Consider the following 19,941-nt stretch of genomic DNA (forward strand, 5'->3'; position numbering starts at 1 on the left):
TCACATGCCTTTGGTGTGAGAGCCCTGGGTTCAATTCCAACTGTGATACATCAACCAATGTGTCCCTGAGCAAGGCACTTAACTCCTAGTGCTCCAGAGACGTGTTACCTCTGACAATTGTAAGTCGCTTTGGATAAAAGCGTCAGCTAAATGACATGTAATGTAATAGTTGCAGGTTCATAACAACAAAGAACAGTCTCACAGAGACAAAGGACACGTTTGTGAGATGCAGGGTACAGTACTGTAAAAGCAGAGTAGTACTTTCTCCCTGAGAACAATGTGTTTTCTATTTGTTTGGTGTATTGTTTACTGACTGCTTGATAGTGTATCCACTATATATATATATGATATCATTTTGATCACTTTGTTTATGATATGATTGTTTATGAACACAGGTCAAACTGTTCTGAGGCGAAAGTTTGAGTTTGCGAGGAGTCCAAGGTTTTAGTGCTTGAAGATGAGGTTTTGTGTTTGTTTTCAGAAAATGGAGCAAGGTTTCAGAAATTGTGTTTTAGCAATTGAGAAAAACTGTAAATATACGTTCATGACGGTGTACAGAAAAACAAATGACCTTGTCTCTTCTTCATAAAGTGTTTATTCAGATAAAAAAAACAGCAAAAATAATCCAGCTCATGAGAATATTTCCAGAAAGTTAGGCTCCCTTTTTCCTGAAAGAGTGCGTAATGACAACATTTGACCTCTCAAGTAAAGCCATATTCTTTCTGTTTCTCATGTGTGAGTCACATGTTCGCAGGAATCTCCCAATTCCCAATCCATTTAAAAAGGCAGCACATCCTGTCACATGACATCAAACAGCAGGACATTGTGCATCTCATAGTAACATTTCTTCTTAGTATTATTTTTATATTATCTGGAATAGATAAAGTAAGCATGACCTCGTATATTTGGGCTGAGATGGCAAAATAGAAAAATATTCCTTCAATAGGAATAGGCAATTCAATTGACTGATATTAATTTAAACATTCTTCTCTTAAAACAATAAATACAAATACAGATGAGAACAAAACAGCGATAAAAACTATTGTAGTGTCTTGAACGGTAACTGGCCGCTTCATTTTTCCCTTGAGGTTTGTTTTTCCTCGTTTGTGGACGTTGTTTGTTTTTGCGCTCAGCAGTTAAAGCAACACCAAAAGTTATTTTGTACCTTAAAATAATGTTTCCAAAATCGTTTCAGTGGTTATCAACTCGTAACAGGGTGAACGGCACTTCTGCATTCACTTTGCGGCCCTCTATCGATATATAGAGGCACTATGCAAGTTTGCCAGATCGGGTAGCGGATCTGTAGTCCCAATGAGACATAAAAAACTACAATGGATAATTCCGCTTCCAACCTGTAGGGGGACCGAAGAGGAAAAGAGCTTTGGTGTTGCTTTAAAGGACAGTTCTGGTGCAAAATGAACCTAGGGGTTAATAACAGATGTGTACCCACTCTGTCGCTCTCTGGGACATGTTTTCATGCTAAATGAATGTGTTTGTAGCTTGAAACAAGCTAGCGCGGACCGCTGATTAGCTTACAACGCTAGTATTCAGGGCACAGGGAAAGTAAAAACAAGTCACTATTTCTATACCAGACAACAGTCATGACCAGTCGAACCCCGAACGCAGTGCAACCAGTAACATCGCTCAAGTAGGGCGTTCATCGTTCGACTGGTCGTGACTGTTTTCCCAAGATGGCGCCTGACTGTATACACGAACGGTACTATCTTTCTAAACTATCTTTTTAATGAACTGTCTGTACGCTTACAACGTTCTCAATGCTTCTGTTAACATTTAGGGACCCTCATTATGCTACCGTTGAAGTGTGGTGATATTTTGAGCCTTTTTAGTGGTATAATAAGCGATTTGTTTATACTTTCCCTGTGCCCTGAATACTAGCGTTGTAAGCTAATCAGCGGTCCGCGCTAGCTTGTTTCAAGCTACAAACGCATTCATTTAGCATGAAAACATGTCCCAGAGAGCGATCGACTGGGTACACGTCTGTTATTAACCCCTAGGTTCATTTTGCGCCGGAATCGTCCTTTAAGATGAATCCCTGCAGACTGCAGATCGGATTGTCTTCTGTTCATAACAGAACAAACTCGTCCATGCTGCTGCAAGTGTCGACTCTTCTCCGCGCCGTCTTCCTCTGGATGTAGGCCATGTTGTTTGTGGCTGCGTTGGTTCGCTCTTCCGCCTCCTGACTTTTTCCTTCTGCGAATATAAACATGGGGTACGTCTCTACCGATGTGGAGAGAGCCTATCGGAGAAAGAGACAGACAACAATCACTCAACCAGTTCTACAGATAACATTTGATTCATAATTTGGTAAATGGACATCAGCTTTGAACCCTCTCTCTAATATATATATATATATATATATATATATATATATATATATATATATATATATATATATATATATATATATATATATATATATATATATATATATAGGGTCTGGCTAGCCTGACAAGCCAGACCCACATCCAGATGTTGGGTCTGGGAACTCCCCGTTGGCAGGGCTCAACCCGAGGGGCGGGATAAACAGTTGTCTTTCATATTCCCTCTGCACGCAATAGGATAGCGCTCCAACCAAGCAGAGTATCCGGTCGGCAAAACTCCGAACACATCTTCCTTTTTTAAGAATGACTTCAGTGCCGTTCTTTGTTCTTTTCTCAAAGAAAAGCTGAACTCCAAGTCTTCCAGAGATTCCAAAGACCGCTGTTCACCAGCAGCAGCAGCCATCTTCTTTGTTTTCAAGTAGCAGGGAATTCACGTGGAACCGTCGCAACTCTGCCGTCATTATGTTAAGCCCCGCCCACCGACTCTATACACGACGTGATTGGCCTGACCAGAGTTTGGTTTTTCCAGCTCGTAAGCCAACGGAGAGTTGCTAGACTGACCCTGGCTGCACATTACATTTGCTGCCACTAGGGTGGTCTAGGTTTCTAGGTTAGGGTTGGGCATCGTTTTGATATTGACAATTCAGATTCTTCCTTTTTGATTCTGGTTCTTATCGATTCTCGATTCAGATTGGTTGAGGAGCGGAGATAAAACGGGTCACGTGCTTATTTCACAGATAAGAGGAACATTTTATTTTGATTCAATGGGGATTTACAGTTTTACTGGGCTTTTTTTCAACGTAAAATAAAAGCCACAACACAACAAGTGTCTAGAAGTACGGCGGCCGCTACGGAAACCCAAACATGCCCGCGTTAAATTTGGAAACAATTCCAAGTTGGAACGGATTCTTGATGCCCAATCCAATCCTAATACTACTCTGTGTGTGTGTGTGTATGTCTGTCTGTCTTCTTTGAAATATCTCATGCACCGTTCATCTACTCTACTGATCAGAGATCTGTCAGATATTATTAAAGGTGCTGTAGGGAGGATTGTGAAGATCCAGGACTTAGCCAAAAAATATGAACATCAACAACTTCTCAGTCCCTCCCCCCTTTCTGCTAAAGCCTAAAACGGTCTCCTAAGCCCCTCCCCCCACAAGGGAGAATGAATGCATGTGTAAGAGCAGTGATTGACACGCAGTTAGACACCTCGCCTGGCCCTGATTGGTGCATCTGAACAGTTAGACACCCCCCCTGGCCCTGATTGGTGCATCTGAACAGTTAGACACCCCCCCTGGCCCTGACTGGTGCATCTAAACAGTTAGACACCCCCCCTGGCCCTGATTGGTGCATCTGAACAGTGAGCGGTGGATTTCTGTAAATCTCACTCCAGGCTGTAGGTGGAGCCAGAGGAGCTGGATTTCTTTTTAAATGACCTGCTTCCTGTAGTTCTACTGGAACATAGGGTCAGTTTCAGCAGATATGACAGAAAGGGAGTTTTATAAGTCTTACCTACTGCACCTTTAACTGTGAATTGAAATAAACAACCGAACAAATGGAAAAAATGTTGAGAAAAAAAAAGCCCTGCCATGACGCTGGCTCTTCAGTGTCTACCCTTCACAATAAAAGCCCAGCTTAAATTCACTCAGAGCATTTTTCTAAGAGGAAACTATCCTTCACAGTATGTCTGCGATTACTCCACATTTTGATTGTGATATTTAAGTAAAATATATAAGTAAAATCGGAATCTGCATTGTTCTTTTTCATGTAAATGTAGTACAATGTTTTCCTCCTAATTAAGCGTGTGTTATGGTTCTGCTGAGGCTCCACGCAGAGCCCGAGGAATCGGGCCGTTCCAAACAGGCACATTTTGAACGGGCACTGTGCAGGTACAAAATAAATTCAGACACAGATCTCTGTAAACAAATCAAAGCTACACAGCAGCATGTTAACAAGGCAATGTTCCATGAACGGAGACCCAAAATAACCCAATCACATACCTCATTAACAACTGTGCACAGTGACTCAAAGTCCTTCTGGCCTTTAGCATAGAATCCTATAGTACAGCTGGGGTCCATGCGAGAGAAAGCCATTTTCCTGGGATATTTACAGTGAAACGACTGCAAGCAGAAGACAAAAAGAATACTTTATATCAGAAAAAGGTCTCCTTAGATTCAGGGAAAATATTCCTATAAGGTCTGATGTGGATGTTATGGATTCAACGTTTATATCAGTGTCTGTGACGTGTCTGTGAGGCTTTTAGTCACCAGGTCATAGTTATCCAGGGAAGGGTCAAACCCAATGCAACTAGACTTTTGTCACTTTTTTGTCCAAGTTTTTTGTCACCTTTGTCGTTTGTTTCTGCGCTTTTTTGGACGTTTTTTTCCGCCACGTTTTTGAAGCTTTTTCCCAAAAACTTAGCATTTTTTTCAACGTTCTTTTATCATTTTCTTTCTTCAAATGCTATACAATTGAATAAAACACCAAAATTCTATGTAATTAGTGAACTGATCATGTATTTTACTTGTGAAGAGCGTTGTGGCGAACCATCCACGTTATTTTTTTTGGACAACTCGGTTGAAAGAAACCCAAATTTGTGATATAGAAACCTTCTGAAAATGTCAAATATGACCCGAGGACAACAGGAGGGATAAGATCTGAGAGACGTCTTCAGTTCTGACTGAACAGATCTGAACTGAAGAAGTCTCTCGGAGTCCAGTCGCCCTTACATTGAACCCTTCCCTGGATTTATATCAGTGATTCCCAAAGTACATGGAAACATGTATAGGAAACATGGAAAGATTGTATAGTAGCTCAATTAATACAAATAAAAAATCTGAGTCACGATAGGGTTTTCTTTCCCAAAATGCCGTCCTCAAATGACTTGTTTTGTCAACTCAAAGATATTCATTTTACTGTCAAAGAAACTAGAACGTATTCACATTTAACCCTTGTGTTGTCGTCCCGTCGACATTGTGCAACTGTGTTTTTCTGGGTCGAAATTTCAACATTATGTTGTTCTTTTTCTACACTTTTTTTCCGACGTTTGTGTCGATTATATTCCAATTTCTTTGTCACTTTCTTGGCGTTTTTTAAAATATGTTTTTGTCAATTTTTTTTAAGAGGTTTTGCGTCGCTTTATCCAATGTGTTTTTTCTCACTTTTTTTTGTCACTTTTTGAAAGTTTTTGTCAGCTTTGGTGATTGTTGTTTTGTCAATAAAGTAACTGAATGAAAGTTTGACTCCTCTTTATTAACGTCCACAGCTCCACAGATATAGCGTCTACATGCCTGGAGTTCCCGCCGTACATACACCACTATTTCCGGGGCCCGTCTCCCGAGAGCCACTCATAGTACCGTAACACTCTAGGGTCAAAACACTTAACAGTACCACTATCTACAGTGATGTTTTTTTGGTCACTTTTTCCGATTTCTTTTGGTCACTTTTTTCAGCGTTTTTTGTAGCTTTTTCCAACATTTGTCACTTTTTTCAACGTTCTTTTGTCATAGTTCTGATATAGAAAGTTTTTGTAAACAGGTCAACCGTTGACCCGAGGACAATAGGGGGGTTAAGAAGCTGGAATCAGATCATTTTTACATTTCTATCTTAAGGAATTACTCAAACCGAGTCAAAACCTATCAAAATAGTGGGCAATTACTTAATAGTTGACAACTAATCGATTCATCTTTGCAGCTCTAGTTCTTTGTGTTAAACCAGTCATGTAAACCCCTAGAAATCACTGGTTTACGTGACTGAGCACAGCTGTCCCAGGACGAAAGCATAAAGCAGAAGAGAAAAAGTACTTCCTCATACCTCCAAGGGAAAGTTCTCCTTTGTTATATCCACTGCTGGCCGACAGTAGTGAGGGTCCAAGTACAGCAGATGGTCATCTTTTAGAGCACAGCAGGGCCAGAGGGAGAAAAAAAGACAAAGTGAATGGGCCGGCATCAAACAGCTGCGCACAATGACTATGACGTACACGGTCCTGCACATACCCTGGAAGCCGACGAAGAACAAAGAGTGCTTTGGTTTGCCCCCAATGATTCCAATGCAGCATTGTAATGTCAAAAGTTTCTATGGGAGAGAATGAGGAATGGGTTGTTGTGCTCTGTTCTTGCAACACGTACACATTGGAGTGATTGCATTATATATTGTTTACTTTGACACAAGTGATGTAGGAGGGATTGAGATCTCGTCCTCCGAGTCGCACAGGAACCAGGATGATGACAGACTTCCAGGACTGAGGGGGAGGCCGCTCACACAGCCCCTTCACATCTTCCAAGTAGACTGAACACACAGGAAGGAAGACAAGAGACACACAAAGACATGTCCACGTGGGTCAAATATTCTTTCACATTTTTCTGAAATACTTCTGTGTCCCATCACAATTCTTTTTTAATTAAAGTTATAGTTTAATTAAAGTCCATTTAAATGTAAAGCCTAACGCTCGCCAAAATGCAACCTAGGGTCTTTTTGTGAATGTACCTGAGTCAAACCTTCGTTTAAAAGCATATTTTTTTTTTTTTCTGGTTTAATACTCTCTGTCGTTGCGGAGAAAGCATTCAACAGGGTTGAATGGGATTATCTTAAGTCTGTTCTTCTTCTTTTGATTTCATTTTGGTCTTAGGTTCGGTCATTGGATACATATTTTGTACACTGCCCCTATGGCGGTGGTTAAAACTAATACTACTCTAAACCCTTTGTACTTTCAAGAGGCACGAAACAGGGTTGCCCACTGTCACCTGCATTGTTCGTTATTGTTATCGAACCTGAGCTGCATCAATTAGAGCTCATAATCATATCAAGGGTGTGGAAATTGGGATACACCTCATATCTTCGTATGCAGACGATATTCTGTTGTATATTCATGACCCATTGAATTCAATTCCATTTTTGTTATTATTGTTTTGAAACTTTGGAAAGTTATCAGGCTACAAAGTTAACTGGGATAAAACTGAGATAATGCCAATTTCCAGTTTTGATTGTACTTTTCTTAAGAATCAGTTCAATTGGAATTGGTCTAAACAGTTTATGAAATACTTGGGTTTGTTCATCCCTAGAAGATGGAAGATACATTTAGTTTGAATTACCTTCCAGTAATTAATAAAGTATCACAGGAGTAACAAATAATTGGCCAACTACCCATTTCACTTATGGGGAGAGTAAATATAGTTAAAAAGTCTGTTTTGCCTACATTTTTATATTTATTTCAAAATCTCCCGATTAACCCACCACAACATTTCTTAACCCTCCTGTTGTCCCAGTTTTTAAAAGTTTCTACATCAGAAATTTGGGATTCTTTCATCCAAAATTTTTTTATATAATTTCATATAAATGAGGTTTCTTGACCATGAATTCGAAAAAAAAAAATGAGTGTAAAACTAGTGTTAATACACAGGTGTGAGTGGTGTGTACAGTATACGGTTGGTAGTGTAGAGAAAAACGAAGAACATGTTGAAAAAAAGTGTCAAAAAATGTGTAAAAACCATCAAAAAAGCGTCAAAAAAGCATCAAAAATACGTCAAAAAAGTGTCTAAAAATCATTAAAAAAGCATCTTAAAAACGTCAAAAAAGTCATCAAAAAATACGTCAAAAAAAGTGTCTAAAAATCATTAAAAAAGCATCTTAAAAACGTCAAAAAATCATCAAAAAATACGTCAAAAAAAGTGTCTAAAAATCATTAAAAAATCATCTTAAAAACGTCAAAAAATCATCAAAAATGCGTCAAAAAAGCATCTTAAAATGTCTAAAAATCAATATATTTTTTTTAAAGCGTCAAAAAATCATCAAAAAATACGTCAAAAAAGCATCTTAAAAACATCAAAAAATCATCAAAAAAATACATCAAAAAAAGTGTCTAAAAAATCATCTTAAAAACGTCAAAAAATCATCCCAAAATCATCAAAAATGCATAAAAAAAAATACGTCAAAAAAGTGTCTAAAAAAATCATCTTAAAAAAGTCAAAAAATCATTAAAAAAATGCGTAAAAAAGCATCTTAAAATGTCTAAAAATCATAAAAAAAATTTTAAGCGTAAAAAAAATCATCAAAAAATACATCAAAAATACGTCAAAAATTCGTCTAAAAAGCATTAAGTGTTCAATTTCAGTTTTGACCCGGGAAGACCAACACAAGGGTTAAAAGACTACAAAGTCTCATCTCTTCCTTTATTTGGAATAACAAACCCCACGTGTCCTGGTGTCTGTTTTGCACTTACCATATGACTCTGGTGGCCTGAAGCTTCCCAATTTTTATTATTATTTTTTGTCATCTCAGCTCAAACAGATAAAATCATGGTTTTTAGATACAACGTGCTCGTGGAAAAGAACAGAATCCGTGCACATTGGTCCATATAACTTGGAATGTTTACCATATGTGGATCTTAAAGAAGTGATTAAAATCATTAGAAATCCTGTTATACTGAATAGCCTCCATATTTGGAAATGTCTCATAAATTGTTAGGATATAAAAATACTCTCTCCCCGTTTTCCCCAAGTTGGAGAAATCCAGGTATTTCTTGTTGTGGGGATGATACTTTTAAACGTTGGTATGATAAAAGGTATAAGAGAAATTTCACATTTGTTGAAAGGGGGATTTTTCTTTCATTTATTGAGCTTCAGCAGAAATATGGAGTTCCTTCTTCCCTTGTTTAGATATTTGGCATGTAGTCTACTTGGAGCTCTTTGCAAGAACCTGAACCATCAAAAATGTATTTTATAATGAGCAATATGGAGAAAAATAAGGATAAACTTACCTCAATGATTTCTAGTGTTCTTACTACAAAGCTCAAGGGTAAATACAGACTATTTAAGACAAAAGTAGGAACAGGCCCTTCAGATTGAAATACAGCAAGAACATTGGTCTTTTATTTGCAGGAAAGTACATGAATGCTCTTATAATTGGAGACATAAATTAGCATTATTTAAGATAATGCACAGGGTCTATAGGGGCTTTCCTACCGGAGGGGTTTCCTACCGGAGGGGTTTCCTACCGGAGGGGTTTCCTACCGGAGGGGTTTCCTACCGGAGGGGTTTCCTACCGGAGGGGTTTCCTACCGGAGGGGTTTCTGCAGTTCTTAGAACTAAACGTTCCTAGAACACTTTCTTCATCGTGTTCTGACAGGAAACATTTGGGGATTTTTAAGCTCCTCTGGCCGCTGTAGCGTACTGTTTTAGCCCCTACTCCAGAGCAGGGTCTTTTCCCTTTTCCTAGGTGGACTTGATTGGTCGAACTTATAAGTCCCGCCCACTGCCAACTTGGAACTTGCAGGAAGAGCAACAACCAACAATGGGACATTTTTAACAATTCTCACCATCTTATTCATCATTAATTTCACTTCTGACAACGTTTTAGGCGAGAAATAGGCAGTCTTGCGAAGATTGATGCCGAATTGACAATTTGCTTCAACGTTTTTCGGAGTTCAGAAGCTCCATGAAGTTGACGGTTCGTTTGTTTAAATATCACAACACATGTCCATCATAAGATTAACGGAAACCTGTGGTTAACTGTCTTTATGGAGTTAAACTCCACAAGTGTGTCCTGCGGCTCGCCGACACACACACACGCAGACACACACACAAGCTCACTCACACACACACAGACACACACACACACACACACAGACACACAAAACACACAGACACAGACAGACAGACACAGACACACACACACACACAGACACACACACACACAAAGACACAGACACACGCAGACACACAAACACACACAGACACACACACACAGACACACACAGACACACAGTACACACTACTATCTCTGTATGGATGATATGATGTATAACAGCTGTATACTACTATCTCTGTATGGATGATATGATGTATAACAGCTGTATACTACTATCTCTGTATAGATGATATGATGTATAACAGCTGTATACTACTATCCCTGTATGGATGATATGATGTATAACAGCTGTATACTACTATCTCTGTATAGATGATATGATGTATAACAGCTGTATACTACTATCCCTGTATGGATGATATGATGTATAACAGCTGTATACTACTATCCCTGTATAGATGATATGATGTATAACAGCTGTATACTACTATCCCTGTATGGATGATATGATGTATAACAGCTGTATACTACTATCCCTGTATGGATGATATGATGTATAACAGCTGTATACTACTATCACTGTATGGATGATATGATGTATAACAGCTGTATACTACTATCTCTGTATAGATGATATGATGTATAACAGCTGTATACTACTATCTCTGTATGGATGATATGATGTATAACAGCTGTATACTACTATCTCTGTATGGATGTGATATTATTTCTATCTTTGTTGTCAGTCTGGCTCAGGTTAAACTCTTTGTGAAACATGAACGCCACAGAACGTTCTTTTATTCTGCAGTTTGACAGTCAGTTATAACGGAAAAAGAACATAAATAAACTACTTTGACGTAATTTTTCTTTAGGGCTTTATTACGTGGTATCGGATCGGTGCATTAACTCCAGTACTTCCTGATACCGATACCAGCGTTTTAGGCAGTATCGGAGCCGATACCCATACTGGTATCAGTATCAGAACATCTCTACTGACAAGTGGAATATATATGAAAGTATGTACATAGATCTTGCTTTGATGGCAGCTAGGAAAGGTATAGTAGTACAGTATAGTGGAATAAACTCTCAAGCTACTTTGTTTTGGACAGACTAGTAAAGACAGAACCTCAGACCTTTTGAAGATATGGCTCATAGAGATTTTATACATTTTTACATTAATGTCAGGGATTACGATAAAAGTGTTCTGAGTGCATTTATTATGTTGTTTGATTTGTGTGTTTTGTAGTTTTGTGTTATTTAGTTTGTTTTAGTTTAATATGTTTTTGTTGTTCATGATTATGGATTTTTTTGGGTCTGTGTCCCAGTGTGAAGGATTTGGAATATGAATAATGAGATGTATGTTTGAAATATCTTTACACTGTTTATGTAAAATAAAATACAAAATATAATAATAAAAAATAAAAATAAAAAAAGCATATTTAGGACGGAAGCGTCACTTTTAAGATGTACCGTATTCTGGTTTTTGGGTCAAATGGCCTTTTGAATGGGAGTGCTAGGGACGCTACGATGCTAGCCTCAAAATATCTATTCTAAACCACTAAGAAGGCTCGACACAACATGAGACTTTGCTCCAAGTATCACCAGGGACTCTACACCTTAACCACAGCACTGACAACATTGGTTGTGTTCACAGAGTTTACTAAAAAAAGGTTTTAACAACTCACGTTAGCAGTTGTTCTTCCGGTCGCCGTCAGAAATAGTCGAGGGAGGAGAGTAAAGATGGAAAGCTCCTAAAGCTTAGTTCCATATAAATGCACGGATTATTTCTTGTTTTGTCGTTAGTGAAACACAATATTGACCTTGTAGTTGAAAAAGGAGCCTCGTATAAGAATGACATTTCCTCCTATGGAGTCCGTTCATTCACATTCAGAGATCGCCTATTTTGGACTGGGAAAATGGAGGATAGCGTAAACAACAACAGCTACGGTGAGTTGTTTTAGTAAACTCTGAACACAACCAATGTTGTCAGTGCTGTGGTTAAGGTGTAGAGTCCCTGGTGATACTTGGAGCAAAGTCTCATGTTGTGTCGAGCCTTCTTAGTGGTTTAAAATAGATATTTTGAGGCTAGCATCGTAGCGCCCCTAGCACTCCCATTCAAAAGGCCATTTGACCCAAAAACCAGAATACGGTACATCTTAAAAGTGACGCTTCCGTCCTAAATATACTTTTAAACGAAAGTTTGACTCGGGTACATTCACAAAAAGACCCTAGGTTGCATTTTGGAGAGAGTTAGGCTTTAAGTTCAAAAGAACACCAACAACAGAGTAAGTTACTCCGATAGACAGTAAAAACATAATGGAGTCTGAAAAGTGAAGCCAAATCTGAATCTCCTTAAAGCTGCATTCTCTCTAATGTCCAGCAGGGGGCGACTCCAGTCTGTTCCTATAGAAGTCTATTAGAAAATGCCTACTTCTCACTTGATTTATTACCTCAGTAAATATATAACATATTCATAATGAGTTGATGGTCTCAATCGCTAGTCTCCTTCAACACATCATGATGTTCATTTAGTTAATTATGGTCCCGTTTATTTTAAAATAGACGATAAAGCAGGGGATGCTTTAGGACCTGGCTTAGCGATGCTAACACTGTGGACATTAAACTAGACCTCAACTTGTTTTTGGCTGTTTTCATCTTAAACTTTGACCCTTGTGTTTTCACTTCAGTTAATTGAAAAAATGTTGGGCGCCTAAAAATGTTTAGTCTTGTGCAGGCTTCGGTAGCACCTTGCCAAGCGATGGCGTTAGCTGGTAACTTAAGGAAAAGTCTGCCGATTATCTGTTCGGCCGTACATGCAGATGAATGGCGCAAGTACACGGATGACCACGTTTACCAGACCTTCCTCCACAGAGCTGCAGAGGAAGGTCTGTCTAGTCCACACAGCATCCCAGGATGGGAGAAAAACGTGCTCTGGTTTATTGGCATTTCTTTAAACCAATGACAATCGTCTTGGCTTCAGGTTTGAAAATGTAGCGTTTAGCTTAGCGCCATTGCAACTATAATCAACACTGGATTGGCCGCGTCATCCTCCCCAGCTCCACCCTCTCGTCACCTTTGGTTTTAGAAAAGCAAGATGGTGACAGCCAAATTGCCAAACTCGAGGCTTGACCAAACCGAAGGGTTGATGTTCCGTCCACTATATTTCTCTTAGTCTATGGTTACTCCCCGTCTCCTCCTTCTCATGACACACACACACACACACACACACACACACACACACCTTATCTCTTATTATTCAGTTTGATTGAAAGCGGCAACAGGGGGTATGGGAGTCCTCCGCCAACAAAAGGTTTTCTATTTGAATCCCATTTCCTGCATTTTCAACATAAGTTTAGGGACTATGATGATAAAAAGAAATCCAGAAAATAATGAAGTTACTCATAATGACACATTCTTCCAGAAAGAATAGTACTAAACTACGTATAAGAAAAATGATGCCCTAGTGTGCACCTACTGACTTTGGTTCACAAACTGCTCTCTACTTTCAAACTCTCTAAATAAAAGACACAAATAAATATACCAGACTCTCGGGCGTTGTTTGAACAGCTGTGGGGAAAGCTGTGTGTTTCGGAGTACAGCTGCGTTTGCTTTGCACTTCAGAGGATAGAAAACTAACCAACGAAATTACTCACTGGTGCAATCTTGTGCAACATACACGACTAGATTGGGAAGGTCCGCTGATGCTGCCACGGCTTTCCTGAAACAAAATGAAAACGGACCGTAGGATGTAACATCTTGATGAACGTTGGTTAGGATGACTACACTGGCATGTGATGACTTTGGGACTCACCGGAGGATGTGTGCCGCCATGGAAGGTCCGTACCAGTCCCCGGCTTTCTTCCCTGAGCTTTTGCCCAACTCCACCAGCTGGTGTATCCCAAAAGGGGCTGTGGGGTGGTCTGCAAACCATGACACCACCCTCCTGTGTGTAGCCTCCATGGGTCTGTCCAGGAGGGAACCCAGGCTCAGTTTTCGACCCAGGCTCAGTTTTCGACCCCTTTTTTTGGGCCCTTCCTTTACATCCGCTCCACGCTCTGCTCTGTCTGAGGGCCGAGTCAGCGGCAGGTCCATGTCGTCTTTGACCGCATGGTGGTCATGGTGGCTCGCAGACCAAGTCCAACCTAAACATTATGTAAAGATAAAGCAATATTGTATTGCTGATGATTGCTTAATGAGTATTGTACAATACTGCAACCTGAACAGGTATAAATTCTCGTTTTTTCCGCTTTCAATCAAACTGAATAATAAGAGATAAAGGGGTGTGTGTGTGTGTGTGTGTGTGTGTGTGTATTGGGTGGGGGGCTGCTCGAATGTGCGAAAGTTTAAGCATAGGTAATATTTGTGGTACTGACCATTAAGGTTGTAGGATGTGCAATATCTGGTAGGGCACTGGTGCAATATTTTTGTTTTGTTATGGTATTGTGCAATTGTGCAAAACATAAGTTATTGGTCACAGCAGGATTTAACGGGAAATGTGCAATCTGGCAAGAATTAAAGCTATAGTGCGTAGTTTCTGTCGCCCCCATGAGGAATTCTAAGTAATGACAACAACACTGTCGGTGCGTCCACATGATACAAGCCTTCTGTGATCAGACAGCAGTGTGCCAGTGTTGTGTTGTCACCTGGAGGCATCAGGTGCAGGAGCAGGCCTCGGGCCAGCAGCGTCTGCCCCGTGCGTAGAATACAACCCCAGCCGCTGTCGCTGGTCAGAGAGCAGCCTGCCAGCTGAGGGAATCCCCGTCTGTACGTCAACCACAGCAGAGATGCAAAGGAGCGGCGGAAATGCTCTCTCTGCTCTGAAACAGGGAGAGAGCTTGAATTACAATCCCCCCCTTGCTTTTAGAATCACATGAAAGAGCCAATGTCAGGAGGTACAAGGGCCCACTGCTTGAAGGGTAACGAAAGGATCCCTACAGAGAAAGACCTTTTTGTTAAAGAGTAAGATCCTTTTTGTTTAACCAGAAACAGCTCCGAAATCACCATCACCAAACTCCATGTAAATAAACGGTAATTTTATCATCGTAAAATACACTTCATTCAAAGTAGACAGAAACTAAATAAAACTATCAAAAGCCGTCTTGGTTCATCTTTCCACTGTTCCAACAATCACCACTCTGGTTTGGTTGAAATAATCCCTTAATTCACCCATTTACATGTGGAGATATGCTGGCTCTATACACGCTAAAAGTCCTGATTATTTACATGGAGTCTGGTGGAGATATGCTGGCTCTATTCACGCTAAAAGTCCTGATTATTTACATGGAGTCTGGTGGAGATATGCTGGCTCTATACACGCTAAAAGTCCTGATTATTTACACAGAGTCTGGTGGAGATATGCTGGCTCTATACACGCTAAAAGTCCTGATTATTTACACGGAGTCTGGTGGAGATATGCTGGCTCTATACACGCTAAAAGTCCTGATTATTTACATGGAGTCCGGTGGAGTTTGGTGACGGTGATTTCGGGGCTTTTTCATGTTAAACTAAAAGGATCTTACTCTTTAACTAAAAGGTCTATCTCTGTAGGGATCCTTTCATAATGTTGTCAGACACTTAGAATAATAATCTGAGACTGTCAGCGGCAAAAACATTGGTCACTTAGACACCAATGCATGGGAAAATAGCAGAAAAAAGTTCTCTTTTAAGGCCTCACCATGATCCTTGAGCTCGTAGGATTGTCCAAACATGATCACAGGAGAGCTCTTGCTGAACTTGGATTTCTGCTTTAAGGACCAGCCTGAAACGTTAATTAAAGAGGAAAGAGAAACAGTTTAGTCTCACACACCAAAAGAGAACAAACTGATCTGTTCTCATTACACAGTAATAATACAGTCTGGATTATTTCCAGGATAAAGCCTGAACCCGCTGTCAGGATTTACAAAGAATATGTTTAGGTCTACTATTTACTCTCTAACTGGGAGGTTTTGGGACTGATTGGTGGGATTGCTGTGGACGAAGTACACACGGAGATACACTGGTAAGAGTCAATGAGGTTTAACCATGTATCAGCTCATTTAAATGGCTCACGTTCAGGGCCTGAAATGAACACCCGACCACGTGCCAAATGCGGGTGAATTTTGCCATTGGTGGGTAAAACTGTCAATCTACCTGCCACCTTGGCAGCCAATGAGAGATGAGTGGTTCGGAGTTGTTTGTTTTGCCATTGTTCTTTCACACATTAACCAAGTTAACGGCATTTGCTTGGATTTGAGCTAAAAATGTGGTGGCGCTACTACTCTGTAAAGTGTCCTGAGATAACTCCTGTTGTGATTTGACACGGTCAATTAAACTGAACCGAACTGTGAAACCGACCATATTTCACACTGTTCCATGCTGAGACGATCTTGGATTTGAGCTGGCCTCTGTCTTCCGTCTCCAGGTCCTGCCTGCTCACTCCCGGGCCCTGAGGCTCGGCAGAATCAGACGAGAGGAAGAGCCAGTCGTCCATTAGGTCATCTGTCGGGGACTGGCCATCGCTGCGAGCTGAGGACGCGTTGGGATTCATAACAACCGAAGACGACCGAGACCAGAGGAACGGCTCCTTATCTCCATATCCACCTACGAAGACATAGAAGGAACATTAAACAACATTTCCCCTGGAACTGATGCTTCATTGTTAAACCACAGTAAAGTCAATCATTCTCCATGACGGTGAGTAGAAAGGGAAACCATGTGACTGCATCCTGTGACTTAAGGAATTTCAGAAATGTCAACATAGTTGCAGCAAAGGGGGGGGGGGAAGCTGGGAGCCCTTTATCACCCAAGTTTGGCCGCTCTAAAAGGTCACAATGGTAGATCCAGACACACATTCACAGACACAATAGGAGCAGTTACATGAGTATTGTATATGTCAGTGGTTGAAAAAGCAGGGTTCAACGTTAAGGCCTCCTGCACACTGTCTGCGTGGCGTTTCTGTTGTGTGGCGTTTTCTGTGTCTTTGCACACCAGAAACGTGTCTGATGCTGCTGCTGGCCTTGTCTCTACACATGGATGTTTCCCATTGATAAAATGAAATAATAGCGTGTTTACTTCATGTTAAACATAAATATAAACTGATCTGATTACAGCAAAGACAACGTTGGCAGTATTGACGGCAAAATACGCTCCAGAATATTTGGTTCTGTATTGACAGCTGGTGCAATATTTGAAAATCGATAATTATTTATTATTATTTTTTTAAATTACATTTATATCTGCATTTACGTCAAAATCTAGAGACTTTCAAACATCAAAATGTCATTTATTAATATGTATTTGTGTCAAAATAACATATAGACATCTTTTCGTATTGCCTGGAAACGCTTGCGTGTCGCGTGAAAAATAGGCGTCGGTCCAGTGGTGTAGTCTATTGTATTGTTGTGGGTATACTGTACCACTTTTCTTTTGCTTTTGGGGGGGCATATCAAAGTGTGGGGTCTGGACATCCTCCCCCAGGGTTATTTTGAGCGTCAAAGACTAATAACCTGCATTCTGATACACTTTTATGCACCAATTCATGGTGGGAAAACCTTTATTTATCCTATGAGAAGGAAAATATGAGAGCTTCTCCTGTACTATACGGTAACTCCTCTACTATGAGACAGTAAGTCTCGTGGTTATGACCCAATCGTTAGCCTATTGTTATAAAAACGTCTGCTACGGAGCCATAACGTGAGATACAAGGTAATGGAGCCTTTTATACATTGTCGTGTTTCTTTAGAAATAAACAACGGACAAATAGAGTCTTTAAACGCTTCAGATGTAAAGGTATTCTCTGTCAAAGTGACGTCAGAATGAATGGGAGTCAATGGGATGCTAACGGGATGCTAACGGGAGGTGATGGCTTGGTAGCATCAAAATGGCGCCGTAGGAGCTACGCTTTGCGGATGTCACTGCCCGATGTGAGTCGAGACCAGATGTGAGTTGCGCATGCGTCACTTTGCGACGAGTAGCCTACAAGATGCTAACGAGAGACTTCTGTAATGTACAATACAGTAAAAATGGACCTACGTAACGAAGTTAGCAATCAGAAAGGCTGTCACTGGAACGGCGCTTTGAGCTAACGTTAGCAATCAAACAATCATAGATAGCTACAACGTTTTTGAAATGATTTCCATCTTCTGTCATTGTTTGTAATGAGAAAAGTTTATTATTTTATGGATTTCACAAATTTCAGTATGACACGTCAGTGTTTCCTTTAGGATTTTGTTGTTTTTAGCAGTGGGGGCAGGTCTGTCTGATCTACAATCAACACAACAGCATGTGGGGTTAAACTGGACGGGCCCAGTAAACAGTGAACAGTTCTGCTTGTTGTTCAACTGCAATGTGAGCGGCAGCCAACAGGGGGGTGCATTATGTCGGCAGGATCATTTAAAAGGCGACCGCGACTACATTTTTTGTACAGCCCTATTTCTGATACCGTGGTGGCAGAAATGTTGCCATGGTGGGCCGCCACTCCAGAATCAACAGAGGAAACACTGCACGTTATGCCGTAAACCTCACACCTGCTTACCCCCTTGCTTGTAACTAGGGGTGCGTGCAAAAAAAACATAAACTGTAGGCTACCTTTTACAAACACAAATATGGGATATAGCCATAGACTGTATAGTATTAATATAATAACACTAGTAATATACAGTCTATGGATATAACGAATTAAATATAACTCTGTTTTACAAACGTTTTGGACCAAACTGTCATCAAACGGCAGGTTATGCTGCGTTCACGTACTGTGGGAAAAAAAATGGAAAAACGACTTCCCGACTGGGAAAATTCAAGTGAATGACCAACACGGAAAGAAAGTCGGCGAAAGTTTTTCTACACACGACAATGGTAACACTTTGTAAGCCTATTAATTCACGTATTTCTTGTATATATATATATATATATATATATATATATATATATATATATATATATATATATATAAAAAAAACATAACATTTGCTCACGTTACTTGCTGTTAACCTAGAGTAAGCTAGATTCATTAGACTTAGAAGTTTTTAGCAGTAACCTGATAACAAGTCAGGTAACGTTAAAGCAATATTTGAAGTGGTTTTAGGGAATGTAACAGGTGCAGCAACAGGCCTGTGGGTTAAAACATCACTAATAAAGCTTCAAATTGGAGCTAAATACAGGAAACATGTCGTTTAAGATTATTTGTTGGGCTTTTCCGCATTTAATTGACAGGACAGCGAGCTAGGTGAGAAAGGGGAGGGAGGGAGAGAGAGAGAGAGAGAGAGAGAGAGAGAGAGGGGGAAGACATGCAGGAAATCATCACAGGTCGGATTCAAACCCTGGACCTCTGCGTCGAGGCATAAACCTCTCAGTATATGTGCGCCTGCTCTACCCGCTGAACCAACCTGGCCACGGAACATGTTTAAACTGTGCAATCAAATACAACACGTCTTGTTCGAAGCATCCATGTTTTTTTTCTCCTTCATTACGACTTGAAGCTCATGAACACGCAGAAATCGGAAGAAGAAAGTTTTTTCCAACTCGGGAAAAGGGACCATCCGAGGAGCACGTGAATGCAGCATTATCAGGTATCCAACTTCATACTCCGTCTACTCGTAACAAAACTCCGAGAAGATATTATCAATGAATGACATTCGCATTTTACCTTCATTCGGGCATCTTCAAAGTGGTTCCTTTAATGAGAGCAAGCCATTTAATGACTTTAACTCTTCTGTTTTCGTTTTGTTCGGATCAAAACAACCTCCGCTCGCTCTTCGAGAACAGAGTCTGAGCGAAATGAGCTGCAATCACTTCCTGTTTAGTCCGGTCACTCGTTGGTAGTGCTGTGGTTGGCTAACAGCGGACCAATGATAAAGCACCCCACATCTTGTACTTGGCCACCAAGGTTAGGGGCGTGGCTTCAAAATATGAGCGTCTATCCCGGGAATGTGTGTTTGTGTGTGTGTGAACGATATATATATATATATATATATATATAGCTACAGTATCTCTACCTGGAGATTGGCATGGGGTACTTTCCATAAGATCATCTCTCAAT

General features: G+C 40.2%; 1 protein-coding gene across 1 annotated transcript; it reads right to left on the reverse strand.

Annotated features, from left to right (window-relative positions):
• Positions 1 to 572: 572 nt before the first annotated feature.
• Positions 573 to 19,698, reverse strand: LOC144530137 (cysteine protease atg4da-like). The gene is made up of 11 exons (XM_078269583.1): positions 19,549 to 19,698; positions 16,260 to 16,505; positions 15,601 to 15,684; positions 14,570 to 14,743; positions 13,738 to 14,068; positions 13,580 to 13,644; positions 6,502 to 6,629; positions 6,338 to 6,416; positions 6,156 to 6,232; positions 4,343 to 4,462; positions 573 to 2,257 (listed from the first exon to the last, which is right to left on the reverse strand). Exons 2-11 carry the CDS (start codon positions 16,450 to 16,452, stop codon positions 2,084 to 2,086), a joined length of 1,425 nt encoding a protein of 474 aa, XP_078125709.1. The 5' UTR covers positions 16,453 to 16,505; positions 19,549 to 19,698; the 3' UTR covers positions 573 to 2,083.
• Between the last annotated feature and the right edge of the window lie 243 nt (positions 19,699 to 19,941).

The sequence above is a fragment of the Sander vitreus genome, chromosome 15 (assembly GCF_031162955.1).
Source record: "Sander vitreus isolate 19-12246 chromosome 15, sanVit1, whole genome shotgun sequence".
NCBI lineage: Eukaryota > Metazoa > Chordata > Actinopteri > Perciformes > Percidae > Sander > Sander vitreus.

Bases quoted from the DNA above. Each gene is read 5' to 3' on its own strand.
- LOC144530137 (XM_078269583.1), bottom strand. From the start codon at position 16,452: ATGAATCCCAACGCGTCCTCAGCTCGCAGCGATGGCCAGTCCCCGACA. The intron at 15,685-16,259 runs GTCGGTTTCACA...TTAACGTTTCAG, and splicing joins ATGGAACAGTGTGAAATATG to GCTGGTCCTTAAAGCAGAAA. The intron at 6,233-6,337 runs GTATGTGCAGGA...GTGCTCTAAAAG, and splicing joins GTTCTTCGTCGGCTTCCAGG to ATGACCATCTGCTGTACTTG.